The following is a 26,683-nucleotide window of genomic DNA, read 5'->3' as shown; positions in this document are numbered from 1 at the left end:
ATATTCATTTTCATAGTCTTTTCCACTACAGTTTATTATAGGATATTTAATACAGTTTCCTGTGCTATTCAGTGAGAACTTGCTGTTTATCTATTTTATATTAGTAGTTTGTATCTGTTAATCTCAGACACCTAATTTATCCCTCCCAGACCCCTTTCCCCTTTGGTAACCATAAGTTTGTTTTCTACGTCTGTGAGTCTGTTTCTGTTTTGTAAGTAAGTTCATTTGTGTCACATTTTAGATTCCACACACAAGTGACATCATATAGTATTTGTTTTTCTCTTTCTTTTTCTGACTTATTTCATTTAGTATGATAATCTCTAGGTCCATCTCAATAATGTCTTAAATGCTTTCCCTCATTCTACCTTTGTTCCACTCTAATTTTTTCTTGCCATAGGAGCTACGGTGGTCCTCATAAAACATAAATAAAAACTATAGCACCACTCCATTCAATACCCTCATGGTTACTCAGAATGAAAGAAATTCTTTCCATAAGTCTCCAAGGCTCAGAATATACACTGCCCCATATGGTGGACACTAGTTCCATGTATCTATTGAACATCTGAAAGGTAGCTAGTTTGAACTGAGATGTGCTGTAAGTATAAAATACATAATGGATTTGGAAAACTTACTACTGATAACAATAATGTAAATTTTCTCAATAATAATTTTATATTGATTACCTGTTGCCATGGTAATATTTTGACTATATTAAGTTGAATGAAATGTATTATTAAAAATAATTTTACCCTTTAAAAAATGTGGCTACAAGAAAATTTAAATCTCACGTCTTGCATTTGTGGCTCACGTTGTAACTCTAGGGAGCAGCGCTGGCTTCAGTGATCAGCGAGTCACCTGCTTCGTTCCATTTTCAATCCATAGTAGTCTCTTTGCTAATCCTCAAAATACCACATTTATCTCAAGTCTTCATGTTGACTATTCCTCTTTCTTGGAATCTCTTCTCTTAGATATCCTTATGCTTAGTTTCCTCACTTTCTTCGGTTCTCTGCTAAACTTATCAGAAAAAACTTCTCTGGCCAATCAGTTTAAAATGGCCTCACCTGGGACGAGGCAGTTTAAATAGTCCGGGATTAACAGGGATGGATGGAGACAAATTTACAGAACTATGCTCTCCGCGCTTAGTAGGAGGCTGTTGTTTCTAAGGTCCCTGTTTTGCGCAGAGAGCCTGGGAATCTAACAAAGAAGTGGAACATCAGGTTGAATTTTTTTAAAATGACCTCACCTGACACATGTACCTATGCACTATCTCTGTTTCTTCAAAATACTTATCACCTGGCGTAATACACGTAGGTGCACGTGTGTGTGAATATAACCCTCACGAAGTCAAGGACTCTGTTTATTATTGCTCTAGAATAGTGCCTAGCTTATGGTAGATACTAAATAAATACTTGTTAAATAAAAATACGAAATATCATTAAAAAATAAATAAGGTGATATCAAAGAGATTTTTATCGTGAAGGAAGGGTTAGAAAGTGAGAACTAACATTTCCTGAGTGTCTACAATGAACTAGATATTGTATTTAGCACTTACATAGCTTAATAAAGCCTCAGAGAAATGTACTTATCAATGAGATATCTAAAGCTCAGATAATTTAAATAACTTTCCCAAGGTCACTTAGCCAGTATGAACATCATTTCAATACTTTTCATTTTATTTCGTTCTCTGTCTCCTAGACTAAATTAGATGCTCTTCCAAATACTCTCTCAGAGTACCCTACATTTTCACTTCGTATCATTTGTCACCATGGTAATTCATTTTGGAGTGTGGTATTTAACGTCTGTCTTCTTCACTGTACTATAAACTTCAGATAGGTCGCAGTGAATACCTTGTTGACATTTCCATGTCCAGAGCCTTCCACCTTGTCTAATGCTTAATCTCTTTCACGTATTTGTTGAATAAATGAATGAATGACATTAACTTTATTCCAAAATATTATAACAGTTGATGAGAAGGTTATTTGTGCCTGGTGAGAATTAATGGTTTTGTAGATCAACAACATGAATTGCGCCTGAGCATGATGCCCAGCTGAATATTGTAGGTGAGAGTTCGCTGCTGTGTAGGTGGACTATTTGTTCTTTACAATTGGCCATAGGTAATGGGACTGTAAGTTATGAATTTTCTCTGGAAACGTGCTGTCCAACTTGGCAAACTCCTAGGCAATGGGGGCTAATTAAGTAAAAATTAATTAAAATTAAGTAAAATTGAATATTCATTTCATCAGTCATATTAGCCACATTTCAAGTGCACAGTAACCATATGTGGCTTGTGGCTGCCTTACTGGACAGCACAGATAAAGAAAATTTCCAGTATAGGGAGAGTTCTATTGAACAGCACTAGTCTAGAAACTTTAAAATGTCCTTGGGAAGATGTATTTTTAAATCAGAAGGAGGTTGTTGTTTGATTAGTTTTGTCTTCTAACTAAAATTAAACTTTAAGAGTCCAATAACCTGTATTCCCAAGTGTTTCCGGGCAAGACGTAGACATGGAAAAGGAGCTTCATTGTCCAGCAGATGAAACACTTAGTCAGATGTGCTCATGCACAGCCAGTGACTGGTGTGGAAAGAACCACCCCTCCAAAGGCTCCAGGCAGACCTACTGTTCCAGGGACGCTGCCAGCACCTTGCTGGATGGAGCCCTATGTCTAATGCCATTCAATACCATCTCTTTGCGTTTGATGTACAAAACAGAAGACTGAAATTTGAATAAAAGGAAAGGGCTCTAGATGCCAAATGCACCTCAGACTGTAGTTAGATTCATGACTTCTAGAGGGAAAGTTTTAAACTGTTCCCTTCTTCAGAATGTCACATATCTTCAGGTAATCTCTTCATAATGTAACTTTGAATGATTTTGGCCAATACAATTTAACCTTTTTTTGAGAGTCTGTTGCTGGAGATCTTTTTTCCCTAATTGGAGAGGTAACGCATTTCCTGCCGTTGCCTTAGAAAAGAAAATGCTTTATGGACAAGAACAAAAATTATATTTTCTGGTTAAGTTCAATTATTTTGGAGGGATAAGAATTTTCCTAGTTTGACTCTTCCGGGTATTGGCCCTCTCTGAAATAGCTGTTTCGTGGTTCTCACGTCCAGACAAGAGACCAATGGAGAGCTGAGAAGGACTACTGGGCAGCCCCACAAGTCCCAGTCAACAGGTGGGGAACCTGGAATTCTTCCTCTCTTTGGGGATTGCGCCCCCACTCACCGTGACCTCCCCTAGCCTTTCAGGCGAGGTATTTCTAATCCCTCTTAGATTTTCTTAGGAGAGACACCGAGTGACAGTGGTGCTTCTGTGTATGACTGGGGAGTAGTGGTGAAGGATGCAGGTAGGGACCGGGGAGTTGGGAAGACTGGGCGGAGACAGTTTCCTGAGCAGTGAGCGGAACAAGGAGTGGAGGGAAGGGACGCGGAATAGCACCCCGAGAGAAACGCGAAAAGGACGGAAAGCGCGGAGAGGAGCCTGGGCGGGCCTGGGCGGGGCAGAATGGGGAAGGGTCACGTCGGGACGTAACGGGCTGTGGGCCGGGGGAGGCGAGCCGGGAGGGAGAAGCGGGCGCTCGCCGGGGGCTCTGGAACCCGAGCTCCGCCGATGAGGTCAGTGGAGCCGACGCGCCGGGAGGAGGGCAGAGGAGCCCCCAGACGCGGGTGTAGCGAGGCTGGCGGAGGGGCGGGACGGGACGGGAAATGGGACGGAGAGCGAGGGCCGGGGGGGGGCGGGGGGAGGGACGAGGGGGCGTCGGCGCTGGAAGCCGGAGGCGGCCCGACAGGGATCGTTTCCTTCCGGAGAGGAGGCCGGCTCTGGACCGAGGCGCGGACGGGGGGCGTCCAAGGGCGGGTAACGGGGAAATACCGCGGCCCGCGCTCCCCTCAGGCTGGCAGCGGTGGTGCTCGTGGCTCCTCCTCCGGGCCGGGCCGGAGCTCGGCGGCGGGGGGAGCGAGGGCGGGGGCTCGGGAAGGAGGGAGGAGGGAGGGACCAGGCGCGCCAGTGACAGGGTGGCAGCCTAGGAGCGGACGCGTTGCCTCCGCCGCCGCTCCACCTCCTCCTCCTCCTGCAGCTCCTCTCGCTGCCGCCGCCGCCACCACCGCCGGGAGAAGTTTCACTCCCGACCCTCGTTCGGAGCCCCGACCCAGAGCGGAGCGGGGAGCGCGGCCGGCAGCTGCAGCGCGCAGCGGGCTGGGCGTCCGGAGCGCTCTGACCCCGAGCCCGCGTCGGCGCCTCGGCGGCGGGCAGCGGCCGGGGCTGGGGGCGTTGAGGCGGAGGAGGGGCGGGTGTGAGCCGGGAGACCCTGCGCGCCGCGCCGCAGCCAGTCAGCCAGCGTCCGCGCCCGGGGCAGACGCGATGGCCGTGCGCTCCCGCCGCCCGTGGATGAGCGTGGCACTGGGGCTGGTGCTGGGCTTCACCGCGGCGTCCTGGCTCATCGCCCCCAGAGTGGCCGAGCTGAGCGAGAGGAAGAGACGCGGCTCCAGCCTCTGCTCCTACTACGGCCGCTCGGCCGCTGGCCCCGGCGCCGGCGCGCAGCAGCCGCTCCCCCAGCCTCATGCCCGGCCGTGGCCGAAGCAGTCGCCGCCCCCCGCGCGCCAGGAGCTCCAGGGGCCGCAGCTGCCTGAAGCAGCGCCCGGAGTAACCAGTTTTCGGAGCAGCCCCTGGCAGCAACCACCTCCGCTGCAGCAGCGGCGGCGAGGACGCGAGCCCGAAGGCGCGACGGGGCTCCCCGGAGCCCCGGGAACCGAAGGGGAACCCGAGGAGGAGGACGGGGGCGCGGCTGGGCAGCGGAGAGGTGGCCGGCCGGGGAGTAGCCACAACGGCAGCGGGGACGGAGGTGCCGCCGCCCCGAGCTCCCGACCCCGGGATTTTCTATACGTGGGGGTGATGACCGCGCAGAAGTACCTGGGCAGCCGCGCGCTGGCGGCGCAGCGGACCTGGGCGCGCTTCATCCCCGGCCGCGTGGAGTTCTTTTCCAGCCAGCAGCCCCCCAACGCCGGGCTTGGCCAGCCCCCGCCACCCCTGCCTGTCATCGCGCTACCTGGGGTGGACGACTCCTACCCTCCCCAGAAAAAGTCCTTCATGATGATCAAGTACATGCACGACCACTACCTGGACAAGTATGAGTGGTTCATGCGCGCCGACGACGATGTCTACATTAAAGGTGACCTCCCAGCGCCGGCTGTCCCGCCTCCCCGCTTTCCCGACTCCTTTCTCAGCGATGAGCCCCAGTCCCTGCCCAGCCCCTCTCTGCTTCTCTGCCAGCACGTGCTCCGGGCTCCTGCAGCCCTCAGCCCGTCGCCCCCACCGCTCGCGTTCGCCCACCATTCCTAGTCCGCCCCTCCTCCTCTTTTGCGGTCTGGACCCTCCTCACACCTGCCTGGCTTTTTTCGCCTCCCTCAATCTTGCTGTTCCCGTTTCTGCTCATCGCTTGCTCCTACCCTTTACCTGGTAGGAAGGATGAGAAAAGGGACATTAGGGTTAAACCCGAGGCTTTTCCCACTCCACCCTGCTATGAAAGCCCTGGGTGGTGGTAGTTTCCCTTATCGGTCCAGAGGGGCGTGTCCTCGGTAAAGAAAGGGAGGGTTGGGATGCCCGCGAGAGCCAGTCTGGAGACCCGTAATCTTGATTTATTCCCTTACCCTTTTGTTTTAACTGGATCTAGCGCACTTTCGGTCCCAGTGAGACTGAGGAATCATCGCTGTGCGTTTCCTTCCCTTTCGCACGACCCGCCACTCACTGGGAATCCTTGACCACCCCCACCGCTCCAACGCGCAGCTCCTTCCAGCCACCACAGTGCGGCATCACACCGTCCCTAACCCCCCGCCACAGCTCAGTAAAACCCCGAGGGGATGGGTGTATTGATAGCAATTGGTTGTAGGGAAGGAGGGGACAGCGCCCGCGAATTTCCCGGACCCCAGAAGCTCCAAGCTGTGCTGGCACACACTAGTATGGATTCTTTCCAGTCCATTTTGGTGATTGCGGCGTAGGCAGCAGAAGCTGGAAGTCCTTCCAAAAACCGCGCGCAGCCCCAGCACGAGAAAACTTTGTCAGTTTTAAAAGAGGCGCTGTCCTTCATCCTGCGTGTGAGTAGCTTTGGCCAGAGAATTATAAACTCGGCGGAGGAAAGTTCCTTAGAGCATGAGTGAAGCTTTACAGTCCTGCTCTCTTCGGGGAGAGACGCAAGGGAAGTGGCAGGGTTGTATTGAGGGAGGGCTCCCTGTGCTTCCCACATTTCTTAGCTTCGTGGTCAAAGGGGGGCAGCCCTTCCTTAGTTTATGCCACTCTCCTTGCAGCCTCATTGCTTTCTCCTGATTCTTGTAGTATCTTCTGCATAGTCAAGGAAAAACAAACAAACAAATACTCCCCCCACCAAATCTATCACATTTTGACCCAGGGACTGAGTGTAGAGGTAGAGATTTCTTGGGTTTGAGTTGGGAGCAGCGAAATCCTTATGGCTGGCTGGCACAGGAAATATTAATAGATATGAAAATAAAGAATTGGATAATTGGATACAAAAATAAAGAAATGATTGCATTCCTGGTGAATGCACTGTCTTAATAGGTAGATAGGTAAATAGGTAGATGTCTGTAAGTGATAGATCCACTATCATGCAGTCCCCAAGTCTTCTGTTTCTCATTCGAGTCATGAAGGTTTCCTGGCAGAAGTTTGCCACACTTTGTAGACAATTTCTAAAATGCATTAACAGCACCCACTTCTGTCATATCTTTTAATACTCTGAAAGATTCTCCTTCAGAACACTGAAATGTCATATTCTTTCCATTTCTGTTAAGAATGAAATGCGTTTTGTATTAAGAACCCAATAATAGCTGAAACTCATTGAGATCCAAGGGGCGTGGCATAAGATCAAGATATGACTGCAGATGCTGTGCTCATCAAAAATGATAGTAAAGATGCTGACTGGGAAGTAAGGAAGGTGACTGCTTATTCCAGTGTATCACTCTGTAGGCTACCAAATGCTTTTGAACTGTTTTAGCTACAGATCATTATTTTTAAATTGTTTTTCCTGATGAACATACAAAATAGGACCCAATTACATTATTTATATTTTAACATGTTATTTTTTTCTAAAAGTGTGCTTTCCAAAGTTCTAAAGTGTTACAGTGCAAGATTAGTTTGATATTCCCCCTCCCTCTGTCTCTATCTCCCTATATATATATACAAATACACACCTTTTGGGTTGTATATGACTTTAGTTAAGGACAAAAGACTAAACTAAATAAATTATCAGGAAAAATAATTATTGAATAGCAATGGTCTCCCAACCAATGCCAAAGATTAATATTTAATATTGTATTTCTGGGAATTTTATCACTACTTTACACATCCTAAGAAACCTGTCTTTATTCTCTTTATCACTATTTCACCTTTTTAAAAAATCTGATGATTGTTAGACTTATTGAGGTTTTTCGTTGACTTAAAGGTTGAGAAAAGTTTATTGTGATTTAATTAATACCTGTAAATTAGTCTTTTTTTAAATAAAAGAATATTCAGAGAGGTTTTTCATCTTTTCAGTTACATACGACCTGTGGGGAGTTTATGCACAATGTTGGAAGTTCTTTCCTTTGTGTGTTATTAATGATTATGAAATTAGGAAAAGGAGTGATTATTGCCTTTGTCTTTGTAGGTGATAAACTGGAAGAGTTTCTCAGATCACTGAATAGCAGCAAGCCCCTCTACCTGGGCCAGACTGGCCTGGGGAATATTGAAGAACTGGGCAAGCTGGGACTGGAGCCCGGGGAGAACTTCTGCATGGGAGGACCTGGCATGATCTTCAGTCGCGAGGTTCTCAGGAGGATGGTACCGCATATTGGCGAATGCCTCCGAGAAATGTACACCACACACGAGGACGTGGAAGTAGGAAGATGTGTTCGCCGTTTTGGTGGGACTCAGTGTGTGTGGTCTTATGAGGTAAGACTTGAGCTGTGATAAAACTGTTCACGTATTACAGGTGGGTGACAATTTACAGTTGGGCAGTGATCCTGTTTATTCTCTCTGCATCTCTGAATTTTCTTCAAAATGATAGCAGCAGTCAGTGATGGACACTAGGGTGATTGTGGGAGATACCTTTCTTATTAGAGCTAAGGTGTGTCTGAAGCTTTCTTATTGGCGTGTCCCTTAACTTTAAGCAGCGGCCTCTATACATAAAGTCTCATCTCTGAAAGATGCTACTTTCCCCTTATTTGCTTGGTGTTTATATACATGTATATCCATTTCCTGTCTCTAACAAGAGGGCTCATTCTCTTCTCTTAGGCTGTGGCTTTTAGCATTTGGTATTTCATTGTTTTTGTTATTTTGATTAGGTATGTAATCCCATCTCTTTGTATTCAAGTAGTCCAACTCTGATGTTTCTTGTAAGATTCTCCTGTGGAAATTGAACATTTTTTTTAAAGCATAGGAAAATTTAACTTAATGTTATATCACTTATAGATTTATTCACAACATTTTAAAGGGAATGATTTTGTGGAAAAACAGGAGTTCTGAAGATATTAAGTAACTGCTTTAATTATGACTGATTCCCTAATTTTTTTTTTTAGTGTCTGCCCTTACTCCATTTTCTGAACAGCAACCATTATTTAAATAATCTGAGTTATGAACTCTTGTTTTATTTTAGCAATTAGTTTTATGAAATGAGTGGTTTTTTTCCTTCAGAAATTGGTTTTGAAATGAAACGCAGTTTTATTTAAAATAGTTTTCCTGAAAGACAATGTTAGTAAAAGTTGACTCAACACTAAGTAGTGTATTGCAGTTTTTAGTATAGTTTGGTTTTCAAGTGTTAGAGTTGAATGTATTTTAACTACCCAGTGCACACCTATGTAAATTATAGCTTAACTCATTTACTTACCTTTCCAAAGTTTTCATATTCCCTTAGTGTGGAAGAAACATTTTATGAAAATATGTTGCCTGTGAAGTCATTACACCTCAAGATTACACAGTCTTATTCATTTTTCTTTTAGAGGTGTAATCCTACTTTCATTAATTTTGTTTTCTTTCTTATGCCTCATGGTATATACACTATGGGGAACTATTTCTTACATATATTACAGAAAGTAAACATTAGTGATAGCAGTTATTTGGATTATGTACTATGCAAATTCAAAATTATTACGTACCTCATTCCTTTTATTGATAGAAATAGTAATTTTTTTAAAAAACCAACTTACAACTACCTTTAAAATAATAATTTTTGCAAGGGTATTATAGTTTAAAAATAGGTAACGTAGAGTAAACTCTGAAAAAGATTTGTCTCTCCATTTAAGATGAAACTAATTGGAAGGCAAAAAATAAACACAATGTGGAAAACACAGTTGATGTTGTTTACGTGAAAGTATTATTTTGCAGACATTTACTCTGCATGGATGAGGAAAAACCCATATTTTTTAAAAAGATGGGAAATTATTATATTTTATTTGATACTTTATTACTTTAACATCACATAGAAAGTTTTAACAAATCTTTCGTTTCATGTCCCTCCTTTCAAGTTTTCATTGATTATGTTATGAACGTGTAACCTTCACATAGCAGGCCACCCATTCATGATCCGAGAGAGTGAATGAAATATGCCCAGGTGACCTACATGCTCAAGAATTGCTTAACATTTTAATTAGAGTATAGACGTTTCTTCTGGTTAAAGTGAAGGGGATTTATCACAGATATGCATCCTCTCTATTAGAATAAGTGGAATCTTAGATCTTTTCATTAACTGCCATAAAAGGAGACAAACCAAGAGGACTCCAAGTCTTGTAGGATACAACTGCATGATCACCATGTTTACATTAACTTTTCAAAATACACTTGAATTTTAGATTGACACTTGTCATCACTGACTTCAAAATCTGTATGAAAAATATCATTTTTATGCTTTTTCCTAGCAATAGAAAATATTATGTCCTAAAGGAATACTGTTTTGAAGTGTTGACTTTATGTTTTGCTAGCCATTGCATAGAATTTACTTTGTTTTGGAATTTCATTCTTTAAAGAAGCTATTTAAACAGTATTTATTTTAGAGGTGGCATTGATTTAATCCTAATATAAAGTTTCAAAGTCTTATTCAAAGGAATAATGGGAATTTTCATTACCAAGGAATATATTAAACAGCATCTATTAATAAATTTAACATTTATCATCTAAGCTTTTTAACATTAGTATGTGTTCTATGATTCCTTAGACACCTGAGTAGGTGGGTTGGGGCACAGCCAAAAAAGGGCTTTCCAGTTTGGATTTTAGGTTACTTGAAATGATGTCCAACTATGCTATTGTTGACATTTTATGGAAAAATTAATCCATTCCACTCTGGGATGACATCCTCAGTAAAGGTGAGACTTCATACCTGGTCATAGAATTAACTGAAATTGGTCAGTAATTTTGTTTCCATATTTCTTTCAAAGGAACCATCTGCAACAGAATTTTCTTAAAATTTTGAATTTACCTCATTATACTTTTCATGGATTTCAGGATTTTGTTTGTTTTTTCCTCCTAGTAAAAGTTCTTGTGAAGTTAAGAGCACTGTTAAAGTAATGTGTCCATGACTTCTGAGTTTGAATAAATGAAAGATTCATTATAGAATGTTATCTTTTAAAAATGATAAACAGGTTTGCAGATCTTGTAGGAAGAGTATTGAGAAAAGGTAAAATTATGGATTGGGTAGCTTATAGCTTTTTTTGACTATAAATAATGTATTTTTAAAACCTAGTATTCTTCTAGTACTCTGCTTTACTGCTGAATTGAAGTCTGCTTTCTCTGTGTTCTTTATACAGTTAGGCATAATATTGGAGCGAGAGAGAGAGAAATAAACTTGAATTTTGGTTTGTTACCAGTCTACCACTTACTAGTTTCATTGTCTTTTTAGAATTACTTCTCTGAGCCTTGGTTTTTTTTTTGTTTGTTTGTTTGTTTGTTTGTTTTTTGAGCCTTGTTTAATTCAGTTGAAAGTGAAAGTTATAATGGTGTCCACCTCATAGATTTTGGAGAAGATTAAGTGAAATGTTGACATGATCCATGTAAAGCTCTTAATATAGTATCTGGCACATAGTAAATTATCAATAGATATTAGCTATTTTTGTCATAATGCTGAATAGACCATGTACTATATTACATATAATATGGATTCATTGATTTTATTCATTTAATTATTAGTAGTACCGAGTGATTCATCTGTATCAAATAGTCAAACTGAAAATAAACTCAGTTTTTTTCCTTTGAAGGATCCAAGTTTAAGGGGTTTTTTTTTTGTATTTTTGGCAAAGAACAAGAAACCAATATGTTTCAGTATTTTAAACTAGGAGGAATCCAGTATCAGTAAACATTATAAAACATGGACACCTGTTTAGAACACTCACTGCAAATATTTGCTTCAGTCTTTGAACATCATATTAAATAAATGATCTTAAGGAGACTGTGGAAATATTATTTAACAAGTGAGTATTTAATATAAGTATTTAAGGAATCCCAAAGAGATCAGAGTCTACCTATAGTAAAAAATGACTGTGTCGATTTCTAGACTAGTCGCCAGAACATAGCCCCCTTTTTTCAGGCTCTCTGGAATGTTCCGTAGGAAAGGAAGTCAGTAGTATCTCATTCTACAGTCAGTTCATAGGACCACCCAGGAACTGGTCAGGGCAGCTGGAACCCCTGTCAGGTGTTTCAGGAAGCGATGCACAGCTTCGGTTCTTCTGCACGATAAGGTCCTGGTGGTCTGGGGAAGTATGTCTTGCTGGATGGCCTCTTGCTTTGTTTCCTCCCCTGTCATCTCTGTCTACTTTTGCTTTTTGACTTCTGTCTTTAATGATAAATAAATTGCAAATGCATTTTGATATACACTGCTTAAAGTGCTCATGACAGGTCAACCTTGATGTTCCAGGAGATCACACATAGGGGCCTGGGAATGGCTTGACTGCCTCCTAGTAAAGAGGCCTTTGGTTGCTGGTGGGCCACGACAGACTGGTTTTCTCTGTGCCTGAGACCATCGGAGAGTCAGAACTGAGATTCTCCCTTCCCCACCTGGAGGTAGAAACACCTAGTTTTCAAGGACATAAGGCACATGTTCATAATCCCTAGACTCTGTGGTTTATTCTTAAACTTACGTATAGCTCAAATTGTGTAAGGATAGATGACTAACTGAAGCGTGTTCATGAAGAATTATTCTGTGCTCTTCACTCTGAGTGTTAGGATTTATTGGCATCTACTGTTGGCTTGGTTCACATTTTCGATTGCACTCTCTCTTGGCTACTTGTTTTCTAGTTATCGGAGCTGCAATCTGGCCGCCTGGGAGGCTGCATATGGCTCCTAAACAGTTTGGCACGCGGAGTATTTTAAGGTTTTTTGGTTTGTTTTTTGATGCTGTCACTGTGGCAGGCCGTCTTTAGTCCCTTCGTGTCCTGTTGTGCGCGAGGCGCCCCTTGCACGTTTACTTTAACTGCCTGGCCCAGCTGGGCATAGAGTGTTGACATTTGGAACCAGATAATCCCCATGTTCAGATTTCATTAAAATACTCTCTAGGAAATGGAGTCATTTTCTAGCGAGAAGGAGATGTGTATTTTAAATAATTTACAGAAGAATCCGTTTTTTCAAATGTAGCTGTTTAGAATTGTATATTGTATAATATAGTTACATGTTCTTTGTTATAGGTATGTTTTTAGTAAATAACTGGAAAGTCCTCACTGTTAAAAAATTATTTATACGATTCATTTCCAGCGTCTGTCTTAGCCGAATTGGAAGTTTGTTTTTCTGGGTTTTGTTTTAGTAAGATAACTTATATTAAAGCATTATAATAATTTAATTTCAATGATTCTTCTCCCTTTGAGGGAGTTCTGTATTTCATCTATGGTAGTGTCATTTTCAGAATAGTGTGTATTTATCTTTTTAATGTGTGCAATTAAATGGAGCCAAAGAATATATGTCTTCATTTCTGCTAATTAAATGTTGTTTCAAAGAAAATAGAGCTCCATGTTGCTAGAAATATTTCTCTTGGGTTTAAAAAATCATTTCTTATGACTAAACGGACTTTTATTAGATTCCTTAAAGAGTTAATTTCACACTGGAATGTCTTATGTCTAATCTTGGCCCCCTCAAAGCTATAGACACCCTAGAAAATTCCATTATTTCACAAAAATATATGTTCCAGAAGTGTTTCCCTGGGCTTGTAATACCAGAAAGCTACACCATAAGAAATTTAACTACAGGTAAGTTCTTCATAACTTAACCATTAAGGTTAAAATACCCGTGCCAGTCTTCTAGGGCTGTTACACATCCTTCTTAGCTTCCTTCTATCGCTTGTGAGCTTCCCTTGTCTGTAATGCTAATTTTACTGTATCATGAACACGGTGTATGCCTCCAAAGTACATTAATATCTAGGGGAAAGTATAAGTCTGGGATTTTTATCTAAAATTCAGTCTTTCGATAATCTTTTCTTGGTTCTGATTCAGTCGTTTTGGGTTTTTAACTCAACTAAAAGCAGTAAGCTGTTCACACCTACTCTTCCCACCCCCATTCCACTTGTCATATGAAATCGTCATGCATTGATTTTACGAAATTTCTTCTCTGCCGCACTGTTTTTTTCATTGTACAAAATAAAACTGCACTTGGAGTGGAAGGAGAAACTTGGTACAGTTTTTCCCTATTTTGTAGTCTTAGCTAGTTTATTTTCATTGTTAACCGATGTCTCACCACCTGCATTGTGGCAGTGTGTGCTTTCCAAGAAGATGATTTCCAACAGTTGTGAAAAACGTTGTTTGGAAGATAGCTCCACACTATTGGAAATAAGCTCCATGATAACAAACACTCATATTAGTTTTGAAACTTTGAATCCTCTTCCTCTTTAATCAATGGTAAATATTCTAATTTTGTAAAAGCATTCCAGGTCAGTTTTCTACTTCCGTTGTCATTCCCTTAGTTTCCCAAAAGCTATGTTTTGAGAAACATTTGTTCAGCCTCTTTTCTACCTCGTGAATATAAAGACATGTATTCTATCATGTACCTATACTGCATTTTATCTTGACTGTGGCATGTTACTCCTTTACACAGAGGCATAATTTTAATAAGGTATTTTAGCTAAACAAACATCACTAAAATAAAAAATCAGTGTTTAACTTATATATATAAGTAATTATTTGATATTATTCAACAGTTAGGAAAACCTATACACTGAAAAATGGAGGGGTTGCATTTCTTCAGAATTGGAATGTTCTCATTTACTGTCCTGACAATTAAACAGTAGTCTAATTAAGGCTTAATCACAAGTAAATCAGTTTGTGACGTGACATACATTTAACGTTACCCAGTCTTGCAGAGGTGTTGGATGTAATAAGCACGTTACAAGTTTCTAAATTAACTGAATTAAAATTCATTCATTCTCTCTCTCTCTCTCTCTCTCTCTCTATATATATATATATATATATGTATATATATGTACACAAACATACCTTTTAAATTCAAGAGGCATTGTTTTGGAACCAACTAGTGAATGAAATAGATTTCTTAATTTTTTTTTTTGAGATCTTAAAATCCTTACTCACCATTTATAGTTTGGAAAGCCGTGTCCCTCATTCTTCACAGTTAGTGGTATCTGAACTTTTCATTATCCCTTTCAATTTCATTCATTTTTACTGTAGAGCTGTATCTTTCTTTACAGAGTACCAGTACTTTAAAAATTGATGGTTTAAAGAAATACGTGTATTAATAAAAGTAACATGACAAAATAAAATGTGATGAGAAAAGGGAAAAAGGAAAACATACAGAAAAATAAGAAAAAAACGAACGTGAAAATACATGTTGAGCTCCTTGTTTCCTGACATTAAAGAGAACCCTGACTTGCAGTGATGCTGAGGCCTGAGGGCAGTCTTCCCTACGGGCCGGACATGGGCTCTGAGCGACCACATGCTCAGCACGACTTCTCTGATAAGTAGGATAGCAGGATTCGCTTGGATGTTTCTTGTCAATTCCCTCAATATAAACCAGGACTGTAACACAGGAGAGCAGTTCTGCTGGAGGCACTCTCCTTGGAGACAATGCAGTGGTGATCAAGTACATCATTGGTAACTTGCTTGATTTTACTTTGAATTTCAGAATCATTTTTAGAGAGCCCTCCATGGGTATCACTCCTCACTCAAATGTTTTATATTCGGTAGGCCAACAGGAAATTTGAGTTATTGATTTTCCTTGGTGAGAACCCAGAGTGCAGCTCGTGTGTCCTTGGTTAAGAGAAGATCTGTGATTGTGTTTTGCTCATCAGGAAGAGGGTAGCGACACCAGGTGCAAATGGTGCAATCAGACCAGATCAAGGACCAAATGATCACCTCACCTGAGGAGCCCAGAGTCGGGCTCGGCCTGGGGTTAGCAGCGTGGTTACCTAGCAGTTGCGCTGATTATTAGAAATGTCTCTTTTTCATAAATTCAATAATTATTTCAATAGTATTTATTATCTAATTATTATATGTTATACAAGTGATTGTATATTTGTTAAATGTGTTATAGAAATATAAAGTTAATCCTAACATAAATTTGCATACACAAACTAAAATATTGAAAGACCAACATTTTAATAATCTAATGTCCTGTTATACAGAAATAATATTTTATATGAAATAAGAATATTTAATATTTGTGAGCATCTTAAACTATGAAAACATATTGTGTTAAAATGAACTGAACATATTCTGCCTTAGAATTCAGTCATGTCACTTCTTACAGAGTCGGCTGAGTTCATTTGCTCAAGTGTATTTATTGGCCACTTTCTATCAGCAGTGAACACACAGACCTTGTCCTCATGGAGCTCCGGGGAGGAGGAGTCAGGCTGCTAACCATTCTCTGCTTTCACGTCTGATTGAGTCGGGTTTCGTGTCTCTATCATCCTTCTCAGTCTTTATCCTTCTAGGTCGTGAAAGCTCCTGTTAGGTCCAGCGGTGGTACCTGTCTCGGCACTGGGATTAAACGATTCTTATTTCAGTTTTTGTAAGCGAGCATCTTCCTCTCTTGCGTTACTGCCTCCTGAAGAGGAGAAAAATAAAGACGTGTAGCACTTGTATTGCCTAGAAATGTCTTTTGTGCCTGCTGTACGGCACAGACCACTAGGATGTTGGTTTTTTAATTAAATCTGGAGCTAGACGACCTGGCTTCACATCCCAGCTCCTCCATTCACTGTGTGGCCTTAGACGAGTTATTTAACTTCTCACTGTCTTAGTTCCCTCATCAATCGAGTGGAAGTATTAACAGTACTTACCTCACAGAACTGTTGTGAAGATCAAATTTCAGTGTATGTAGCAGCGCTCAGGATAATACATGGCAGCGTTAAGCCTTGCTTAACTGTTGGCTATGTTTGCCGAAGCAGAATGGCACAAAATAGTGCCCCCTTTACAGAGCCATTGTGAAGAATAAAACGGTCAGTGTTTTAGAAGTCCTCAGAATAATGCTTGACATATACTAATTCCTGTATTAGTGATAACTGTTTTCAATAGTTTCCAGTTTACAGTGTTTATATTCTTTTTTCCCCTTATGAGAAAGAAGTAACATTGGTTGGAAAGTGTTTATTGCCATTGCCTTTTGAAAGATGGCCTTTGCTGTAGTTGGGATGGTGCTGATGTAGTGCTTCTGGACCCCCTGCCTGCACAGTGGAATGCCCTGGGGGACTTGGAGAAAACTCCGCTGCTGGAACACATCCCTGGCCCGTGATAGCAGAATCTTTTCCAGGTGAGGCCTGTAGCATGGGTGGTGGTTAAAACCACCCAGGTGATCCTAGTGTGGCCTAGGGTGTAGACCACTGTATGAGTTAATTTTCTATTTTCAAATATTCAGTCTATTCTTAACTATTCCTTAAAAATACTTCTGGTTTTATTTTCCTTTTGGGAAAAAGTCCTAAGAAAGTAATCAGCACTTTTGCTTTTTTTTTTTTAACATTGGTTAACTCATCTGTTCCAAAGAGCTGGTCAGTGGTTTTAAAGACAGTGAATATAAAGCCATCGCTCACCATCACGTGTTTTCATACGGTTCACATGGTACTCTTTTTTTTTTTTTTAAGAAAGATTCAAGGTGGATTTTAAAGCATCCTTAGAAGAACGTAGTTTACCCATGCAAGGCTTCAGGTGTTGTCCCTGTTTTTATTTATTTCACTTGAGTGCTGTGTAGTCATAGACTTTATAAAATACAGGTGGAACGTTTTCATTGACTTGTTAGCTTTAATACTGACTTATTGCCCAAAAGTGAAAAAAGGAATCAGTGGTCCACTTGAGTGTGAAAGCTAACTTATTTAAAACTTGAATCAGTTACTTTGATTTCTTCTTTATTATTGAAGTATCGTTGATGTACAATATTATATTAGTTCCAGGTATGTAACACAGTGCTTCAATATTTTTATAGATTATGCTTCATTTAAAGTTATTATAAAATATTGGTTGTAGTCCCTTTGTTGTACAGTATATCCTTGTACCTCATTTATTTTAAGCATAGTGGTTTTTACCTCCTAGTCCCCTACCCCTGTCTTGCCTCTCCCTCCTCTCTCTCCCCACTGGTAACCACTAGTTTGTTCTCTGTGAGTCTGTTTCTGTTTTGTTATGCTCATTCGTTTAATTTTTTAGATTCCGCATATAAGAGGTAACATGTAGTATTGGGCTTCCCCTTTGTGAGTAACTGTGATTTTAACCAGTTGTTCGCAGATATTTCCACATCCACTGCTATGGCTGCTGTAATGGAGGAAAGTGCAGGCTATGCAGGAGTGTAAGGAATAAGCACCTGAGGAGAACAGGAGGATGCGGGGCTTCCTCCAGACTGGCAGTCATGCACAGCAGTGTTGCCGGATGAGTAGCGGCACATGGGAAGGCAGAGGCGGAAGAATACCATGATAGCGAATAGTATGTTTGGTTCAAGCATATCGGACGGCAGGAGAAATGAGGCTCAGAAGGTCTTGCTAGAACTTGATTATGAAAGGCCTTCTGTGTCGTCCTCAAAGGCTTAGAGCATCCCTTGTGATCAGTCACTCTTAGAATTACTGGGGGTGATGTGATTGGTTTAGTTCCAGTTATTAAGAGGCCCATGAATAGTACGTTAAAAATCTTTCTGGGTGACTCTAATGAGCAGTCAGAGTGAAAAATCAGTTCCGTAGATAATGGGGAGCTTTGAAGAATTCTTCATAGGTCACTATGATCAGCTTAAGGTCTTAGCAGCTGGAGCACAGAAGGGCGGGTGGAGGCCCTTGTGCCGAGGGATGGTCACACAAGACAGTTAGGAGGCTCTTGCCCCAGACCAAGTCTTCATGAGAAGACTCTTCATGAAAGAGTTAAAGTGGAGGTGGAGGTGAGGAGATGAAGTTGAGAGCTAGTGCGGAGTGAAAGTTGATCAAAGTAGGTGATTGATTAGATGCAGGGATGGAATGGGGGAAAGTTTAAGGCGACACTTAGGTTTTGGACTCGGGATAGTGCTATTCCTAGAGCTAGGGAGTAATGGGAGAAGACTAGGTTTTGGCGATTGGTGTATCTGAGGTGTGGGCAGAGCAGAAATGAGTTCTGTTTCGGACACATTGAGTTTCATTCATCATTCATTTATTCAGCAAATGCTTACTGAGCATCGACTATTCCAGGCACTTTTCCAGGTGCTGGAGTTACAGCAGTCACTAAGAAGGAAAAAACAGGCAGAGGTCCTCGACTTCTTTTCTAGAGGGAAAAGATGATAAGTAAGCAGGGAAGAGGCAGAAGGATGCAGGGCGCTGGGTGTGCAGTTGTCAGTAGGGTGGTTTGGTGGGCCTTACTGAGAAGATGGTGTTTGAGCCGTGCAGGTGTCTGAGGGAGAAGCTTTGCAGCCGGAAACAGTCGGTGGACAAGTCCCCAGGGAGTCGTACTTGGCAGGTCAAAAACTAGCCAGAAGGGAAATCAGAGTTGAGAAGGGGCTGGGAGACTAGTAAAATATGAGATCAGAGAGGAAAAGGGGTAGGAGATGGGGTCACATATCATATATGGCTTTTCAGCCCTTTGTAATTACTAGAAAAGTGAAGCCCACATAGTTTGAACAACTTTCCCAGGTTATACAGGCAAAGGTGTTGGTCCATTGCATTATCAGATGGCATAAATGCCTTTTTTTTAAAAGCAGGCTTTACTCGTAGGTGAAGCAGTTATTGTTTAAAATTACAAAGGACAAATCATATCACAGTCGTAGGATGAAAGAGTTTAGTTTGTTTAAAATTTAGTGTATCGAGATTAGTAGTTTATTTTAAAATTATTTAAAATTTAATTTGTATTCAGTGGTTTGAACCAGTAATATTATGAAATGGCTCAAAAAACTAAAAACATAAAAATACATACAGTGAAAAATCTTCCAAGTTCTGTCTTCCATCTCCCTGGAGTCACCTTCCTCCTATAAACTGTCCACTCTTTCTTCCACAGTTTCTCTTACATGAGGGACTAAATACATACACACACACATACATACTGTATTCCCCCCACTCCTCAATTTTTGTTTGTCACAACAAAACAAAGATTTTTGTAGCGTATTATACACATTGGTCTGAATGTTGCTTTTTCAGTAATCTGTATTTCTTGGAGCTGTTCTTATATCAGTACCTTCTTCCCATTAAATAATCTCATTCTCAAAAAATAAAAAAAAACTCCATTCTTTTTAATTTTAATGCCTCATATTTCAAAGCAATTGAATCATTTTAAGAGAAGTTGCATGCACTTATGTGAGAACAAAAGGGAAATCCGCTGCATGACAAATTTGCATATGCTAATTTTCTAGACTGCTGATTTTTTTTTAAAGTGACAGACTCTCCAAATTATTAGCTTTCAAAAGTATGTTTCATTCATTTATTGAATGCTTCTTGTGTATCAGATACTCTGATGAATGCTGGGACAGGTAGGTTCTCCGTGTGGAATCTATGGTCTTATAGAAGGAGGTAGACAATAAAAAAGTAAACAAATAGACGATCACAAATCCTGAAAATAAATGAGCAGGATGATGATGGAAAGAATAAATATGGAGGCTAGTTAAGATAAATTTACTGAGGAACATTTCTGGGAAGAGGTTACATTTGAGTCCAGAGGCCAAGCATTAGAATGAACCTGGGAAGTGTTAAATATCTAGGATAAGGAAGTAGCTAGTGCAAAGGTCCCGAGGTATGTATGGAACTGACAGGAGGCCAATGTGGTTGAAGTAGAAACATACAGGAAGAAAGTGGTATGAGAATAATGTTCCAAATAGTCCAGAGCCAGATGGCAGAAGAGAGGCTTAGTAGGAGAATGAGAAGGCTTAAAAAAGGATTTTAAAGAGGTGAGTGGTATGAATTATTTGGAACTTCATGTTCCTTTTTTCATATTCTAAAAAAACTATGTGTATTTGAGCAACAAAAATCATGATATTTTTTTAGATATGTATAGTGTGATCTGAAAGGTATCTTCATGCAAATTGTAATATTAAAAACACATTTAATATTTATTGATATTATTTATTAAGTATATAATATAAGTAAAAACAAATTTTAGTTAGCATCTTATATTACATATTAATTATGTACATATCAATTATATATATTATACTTAGTATACATATATATATGTCTGTATACCTAAAACATTTATTAATGAGCTTGTGAAGACAGATTTAATAATAGGGAGTCACAGGGTGCTTTATTACTTAATGGCCAGTAAGTGGATAATGAGCTTAAAGCATAATAAATGTTAAGTTATAATTTTGGGCTTCCATTTTTTGTGTGATTTACCAGACCTTGTATGCAATATAGTATGTTATTTTTGGAGATTTTTGCCATAGGATTACAAGACACATTTTGGGTCATTAAAGCATAGAGCGTGGAATGTTATTACACAGTATTATTCGGCAGTGGATCAAAGTTCTTTATATTTTCCTTGAAAATTTAGTTGGTAATTTAGTTAAGAAAACTAGAACTTAGATAAGAAAAAAGGACAGAAAAATAAAATTTATTTCAGTTATTGCCTTTTAGGACCCCATGAAAATGCCTACATTTATATGGTTTGCTTCAAGAATTTTGTTTTATTATAGAATTTTGTCTTTATATTTCTCTTGAAAATTTAGTTGATAATTGCATATTTACATGACATTATTTGTAATACCTGGAGGTTATTCTTTAATATAGAATCATTTTATAAGGTTTCTGTCCGAAACCTCAGTTGAGTGTTCCAGAATTCTTAAGATGCATGTCTTCCTTTGTGAAACTAGAGTTTCGGATTTACGAACGTACAGCTCTGTTTTGTATCTTAATTAATTGCATTGTGGGAGCTTCTGCTACAAATAGATTTAGAGCAGGATAATTTTAGATTAATTTCATAGCATATAAATCCATTGTCCCCATATAATTGCTTATATTAAGATTCATATATTTACCCTATGATTTAAAATTCTGTATTTTTTATATTTGATCTATATCATGTCTTGGTTTCCCTTTTTTATTAAATATTCCTAAAGATTTATGAAACTATGTTCCATCAGATTCCAGCAAGACTGTCTCCTGACTTTGGAAAGACCCACCATCATCAAATAACCTTTGTTAATCAGTATTTTCTCTTCTGATAATATATTTTAAAGTAGCATTTGTGAATGTTTATTTTTATTGGTTATAAACGTAATATTGATTATTACTTTTGCAGTTACACACATTTGTTACACATGCATTACCAAAATATTTACATATTTAATCAAGTAAATTCTACATATAGATTATATAACACTTAATCAGTTATAAAAATAATTTCAAGTCCATTAAAATTGATTTGTTCATTGAAAGAGCATTTAACAGCATACCATAAATTGAAACCTAAGCAATGTAATGAATGGTATTGTATTAATTGAAACACATACTTATTATAATATAATTATTACACTTCTATAATAAAACAAAATTCTTGAAGCAAACTCTGTAAATGTAGGCATTTTCATGAGGTCCTATAAGGTGCTAATTTAAATAAATTTTATTTTTCTGTCTTTTTTTATTACCTAAGTTCTAGTTTTCTTAATCTTAACTAAATTTTAATTGTCTATTCTTGATATTCCTAATGTTTCTTTGTTTTCTAGTGCTCATAGTGTTCAAGTGGTGTTGTCTATCAGGTTTTATTTTCCCTCGGTCCATTTTTAAAATGAATCCTTAGCTAACAAATACATCTACAGTGACCTAATATTCTGGACACACTACAAAGGTGATTACATTTTTCTTGTTAAACTAAATTGCCAGATTAAGAGAGAAAATGTGACAACTTATTCAGTTTTGACAATTTTAACAAAGGGTCACATGAAGTAGGTTTTGTGTTCATAGATGTGAATTTAGACCTAACAAACACGCTCAAAATATCCAAGTCTCAGGATTTAAGTCTCATTTGAATTAGACCAGAGTTCCATTGCGTCCGGTACATCATGTGGAGAACTGCTTGGAAACAGTTGATAATGAGTGAAATTGATTTTACCCGATCTGACAGTTGTAAAACGTGTCTGAAAATAGTGGAAGATCTGTTCCATGACTTTCCAGGTGTGATTGTATAGCAGTTACCAGTTTGGTGTCAAGTATGTAAGTCCTAATACTGACAGTTCCTAATTACGTAGAGCGTTTGTGCTTTTATTTTTTAAAGAGCCCTTTCTTTCATCTTATTCTTTGTCCAGAGGGAGATTTGTGGTTGGAAACAGCATGTGAAAAAACATTTTTAGGGTTTTGAGTGGTGAATTCCTTTTTTTGGTTTTTCTGTTTCACCATACTAGTTTTAAATTTCAGTTTATATGCATGTGTTTTGGGGTATCGAGTTTTCCAGCCAACCTCCACACTTCTTAGGTAAGGTGAATCAAGAGTGATGTTAGTGGCATCTGATTCTTGTGGCCAATTTGGATACATTTATTAGTCACAGATTTTGGAATATTAGAAAATTGTGAAAATACTTTTTATTAGCCTATTGGTCATATTTTTTCTGTAGAGTAGAATTTATGTGGCTTGGCCAGATTAATCTAGATCCGGATCAATTAGATTTTCTTTTATTTTTAAAATTGGTTGAGAATGCTGGCCTCATTGTATGGAGCTATTTTGATCAGATTTGTTCCCTTTGAATGCTGTACTTACTATTGAAGTAAAGTTGGATGAGTCTGCATCATTTTAACAGTTAAGGTAGATATCTTGTGGAGAAAATGGAAGCCAGAACGAGAACTTACTGCAGTTTAAAAAGTGGGGTAGACAACCTCATCCAGTGTTGATCTGAAGCTTGGTATGCTTCTGTTAATTTTTGTTCTCTCTAGTAATAAATAAATATGCCAGGAAATGTTTGAACTGTCTAGTATTTCATAAACAATAGTCTATAATCCAAATAAGCATCAAGTTGACTTATGTTTATATATAGCTATAAAAGTAAACTATTGATCATTAGTTGTATACCAAGCACTATACTGGGCTGTAAGTGGGATAGTGTTTCCTTTGCTTTATGCTAGAAGCAGGCGACAGGCTCAGAGCAGTATAGTAACTGGCTGAAGTTCACACAGCTAGAGAGCTGTCAGAGTCTAGCTTTGAACTCTGGTTTATTTGATTCCAAAGACCATCTTCTTCTCAAAATGTTACATTGACGTTCTGCCTAAGGATTCAAAGAATGACATTTCATTTTTATTTTAAAACTATGATGTTAGATTGGAATAGACGAGTTCAAGTATATTCAATAGGAGGAAATTGGAAAGCAAAGAGGTGGGCCACAAAGGTCAGACAGTATAGACCCAGAATGGAGAGGTGCTGCCATCAATTTTAGTGCTCTCTCCACTAGACGTGGTTACCTGTTAGAGATAAAGAGTCTCTTAATCTTCCCAGAAGAGGTCTGTGCAGAGTGAATGAAAGGGACCGAAACTGTTACAGCCCTTCCAGTCCTTAGCACTTAGGTTTACAGGGAAAATAACTAACAATAATGTTTTCATTTTCAGTGGAAACAGAAAATTGTGTATTTTCCTCTACCCCAGGGCAAGAATGAAAATGTAGGCTGTCAGTTTTATCTAAATTGGTTTTCAGCTGTACTATTTAAGAACAAAGTGCACATGGGCATATGCATCACACCAGAATTTCAATTGTTGGGATATGTTCTGAGACCTCATTTTATCCTGAGAGTATTTCTTATTATGATAATTAGTTTATGTTAGAATGAAGGTTTCTCATTTACTTCTCAGGGAAACACACACAGAGGAAATTCATCAGGAATAGTTAAGTATGTTTTTTCAAAAAGAGCTAACACTCTAGAAACTCTTATCATTTCTGAGATTTTTCATATGAGTGTTTCATAATTATTAGTTTCTGGGGTGACTTTTACATGAACTTATATTGTTAATAAATTCTTGGGAAAATCCCTACAGGTAAGTGGGGTCGTTACCATCTTTATGAGATTATCAGAGTACGCTGGCTTGGGTTGGATGCCAACTGTATGCTTAGCTACAGATAGAACATGAAAATAAAGGTGGTGCTTCAGATAACAGCTTTAGTAAGATATAGCTCCTTCTTAGAGTTAGATGAAATGTAAAGTTATACAGTAGAAATATCAGGATATCAGACCATATCGAAACGAGTGTATTCAAAGCACTTACCAAGTATAAGATTCCATGCATTGTTCTTCTCTCGAAGAGCTGAGAGTGCTGCTGGAAAGAGGAATAGCTCCACGAGAATGTTCATAGTGTGGAAGTAAGCCTGGAGTTGATGAGTTATACATGGACAAACACTGTACCTGTTTAAGAGGAGCCATCACTGGGAGCTCTGAAGCGCTGGCAGGAAGGTTTCCATGGAGAAGTTGATTTTAACCTTGAAGAGTAGGTAGGTCAGTTCTCCACACATAGAGAAGGCATGAGCCCACCTGTGCTGTGCATGATGCCCTGAGAGCCTGGTGGTCCAGCTGGCCTCGCCTGGGTCACAGCAGCAAAAGAGGGCACCGGGGACCTACCCATGTAAAGCTTTGTCAGTGTCTGCCTAAGAAACGAACTGTTGACAGAAAGCTGTGCCAAGACTACAGACAAGGGATGACAGATGGACCCTGAAAAGTGTGAATGACAGTCCTCTTTTACCACCAGGAATTGAGAATTTCTTATAGCCTCCCAGTTAAAGATCTTGGAATTCCAGAACCCTTAGGCCACTAGGTCATCTTAGTGTACTCTTTGAAAACAGCTGTATTCAAAATCTGGTTCACTGTGCCTCAGTCTTTCCAGTCCATTTCACTTAAAATTGCCTCTGTCCCAGCCTCCATGATCTTATTACAACCTGCCTGTAATGTTTTTTAGGCTCATATATCCTGCTAACTGGCAAAAAAAAAGTTTTCATTTTCAAAAATCCACTGAAAACAGCTTTTATTTTGTGCAGCTTTGCAAACAATCTAAAACATGTATATTTGTGAAAAATATATCTAGCCTGAAATTTTAGCTTTATTCTTATTTATTGATGTTCTACCCGTCTTTGTACCTATGGGCAAACTGACTTAGTCTTGTTTTGTGGGTATCAGCTGATTTCTTCTAGCATAGCTGTAAATGAGGCCTTTGGAAAGAGAATACTCACTTATCATCTCAAATTTTAATTAAGGAAATCAATAGGTGCTTAATAAATTATACCTGGGCTTTTAATATTTTTAATTTTAAAAAGTACTTTTCACTGAACTTTTACTTTTCATAAGAAAACAAATGTGTACCAGTTTAATGCTATAAATACTTGGGTATATATATGAAAGTCATTTTACAAGTTACTGTGTCAGATAATCATGTGTTTAACTAAAGAAAACAAGGAACTTGGCTATGCTGGCTTTTGTCTGTCAGTTTTCCAGATGTGTAGGTGAGCCATGACTAAGTGGGTCCTCAGTGATGCATCATAGTCCCGTGCTTTTACTGTCTTTTTGCTCTTCTTTTGCTTCGAGTGTTGGCTTTGTTCTCATGCTCAAAGATTTCAGGCCCTGGTAAGAATCTCATCCTAGTTCCAGACAGGAATGGGAAAGACTTTCTCCTAGCATGAGTTTAGTCCTTTGTTCAGGCTGGAAATCCTCCCCATAGACTTCTGCTTGCATATCGCTGGTTAGAATTATGTCACGTAGCCATCTGTGACTGCAATAAAGGTAGGTCAATGGAATACGTGTAGCTTCCAGAGCCAGAAGAAAGAGAAGGAGAAGGAGCTTGGAAGTACGTGTTGATAAATCTAACCTAGTGTATGAATTAGTGTTCTCTAGAGAAACAGAACCAGTAGGATGTCTGTCTTGCCTGCCTGCCTGCCTGCCTGTCTATCTATCTATCTGGAGACGTTAAGGAATTGGTTCTCACGATTTGGGGGCTGGCAAGTCCAAAATCTACAAGGAAGGCTGGCAGGCTGGAAATTCTCGCAAGAGTTGATTGATGTTGCCGCTCAAATCTGAAAGCAATCTGGGGGGAGAATTCTTTTCTTGTTGGCTCTTTGGAAGACCTCATTCTTGTCTCTGAAAGCCTTCAAGTGATTGGATGAGGCTTGTCCGCACTGTGAGGGGTAATTTGCTTTACTCAAAGTTTACTGATTTAAATGTTAATCACAGCTAAAAAAAAACCTTCATAGCAATGTATAGATTGCTGTTTGACCAAACAGTTGGACATCATAGCCTATAAGTTGACACAGAATATTAACCCTCATACCTGCACTATTAACTAAGGTTTGACAATAACCAATGGTTTAGAACCTTTGCATATTCAAGTCCAGCCTCAGCTTCAGTG

General features: G+C 39.6%; 1 protein-coding gene across 1 annotated transcript in view; it reads left to right on the top strand.

Moving 5' to 3' along the window:
- The first annotated feature begins 4,001 nt into the window (after positions 1-4,001).
- Positions 4,002-26,683, top strand: part of CHSY3 (chondroitin sulfate synthase 3) — a 233,829-nt gene continuing 211,147 nt past the window's right edge. The window contains exons 1-2 of the mRNA XM_006213876.4: positions 4,002-5,162; positions 7,647-7,930. Of these exons, the coding sequence (XP_006213938.2) occupies positions 4,355-5,162; positions 7,647-7,930 (1,092 nt within the window). The 5' untranslated portion in view covers positions 4,002-4,354. The remainder of the gene's footprint in view (positions 5,163-7,646; positions 7,931-26,683) is intronic.

The sequence above is a fragment of the Vicugna pacos genome, chromosome 3 (genome assembly GCF_048564905.1).
Source record: "Vicugna pacos chromosome 3, VicPac4, whole genome shotgun sequence".
NCBI classification, from domain to species: domain Eukaryota; kingdom Metazoa; phylum Chordata; class Mammalia; order Artiodactyla; family Camelidae; genus Vicugna; species Vicugna pacos.
The sequence above is the reverse complement of the archived record's forward strand: the minus strand, read 5'-3'. Positions and strand labels throughout refer to the sequence as shown.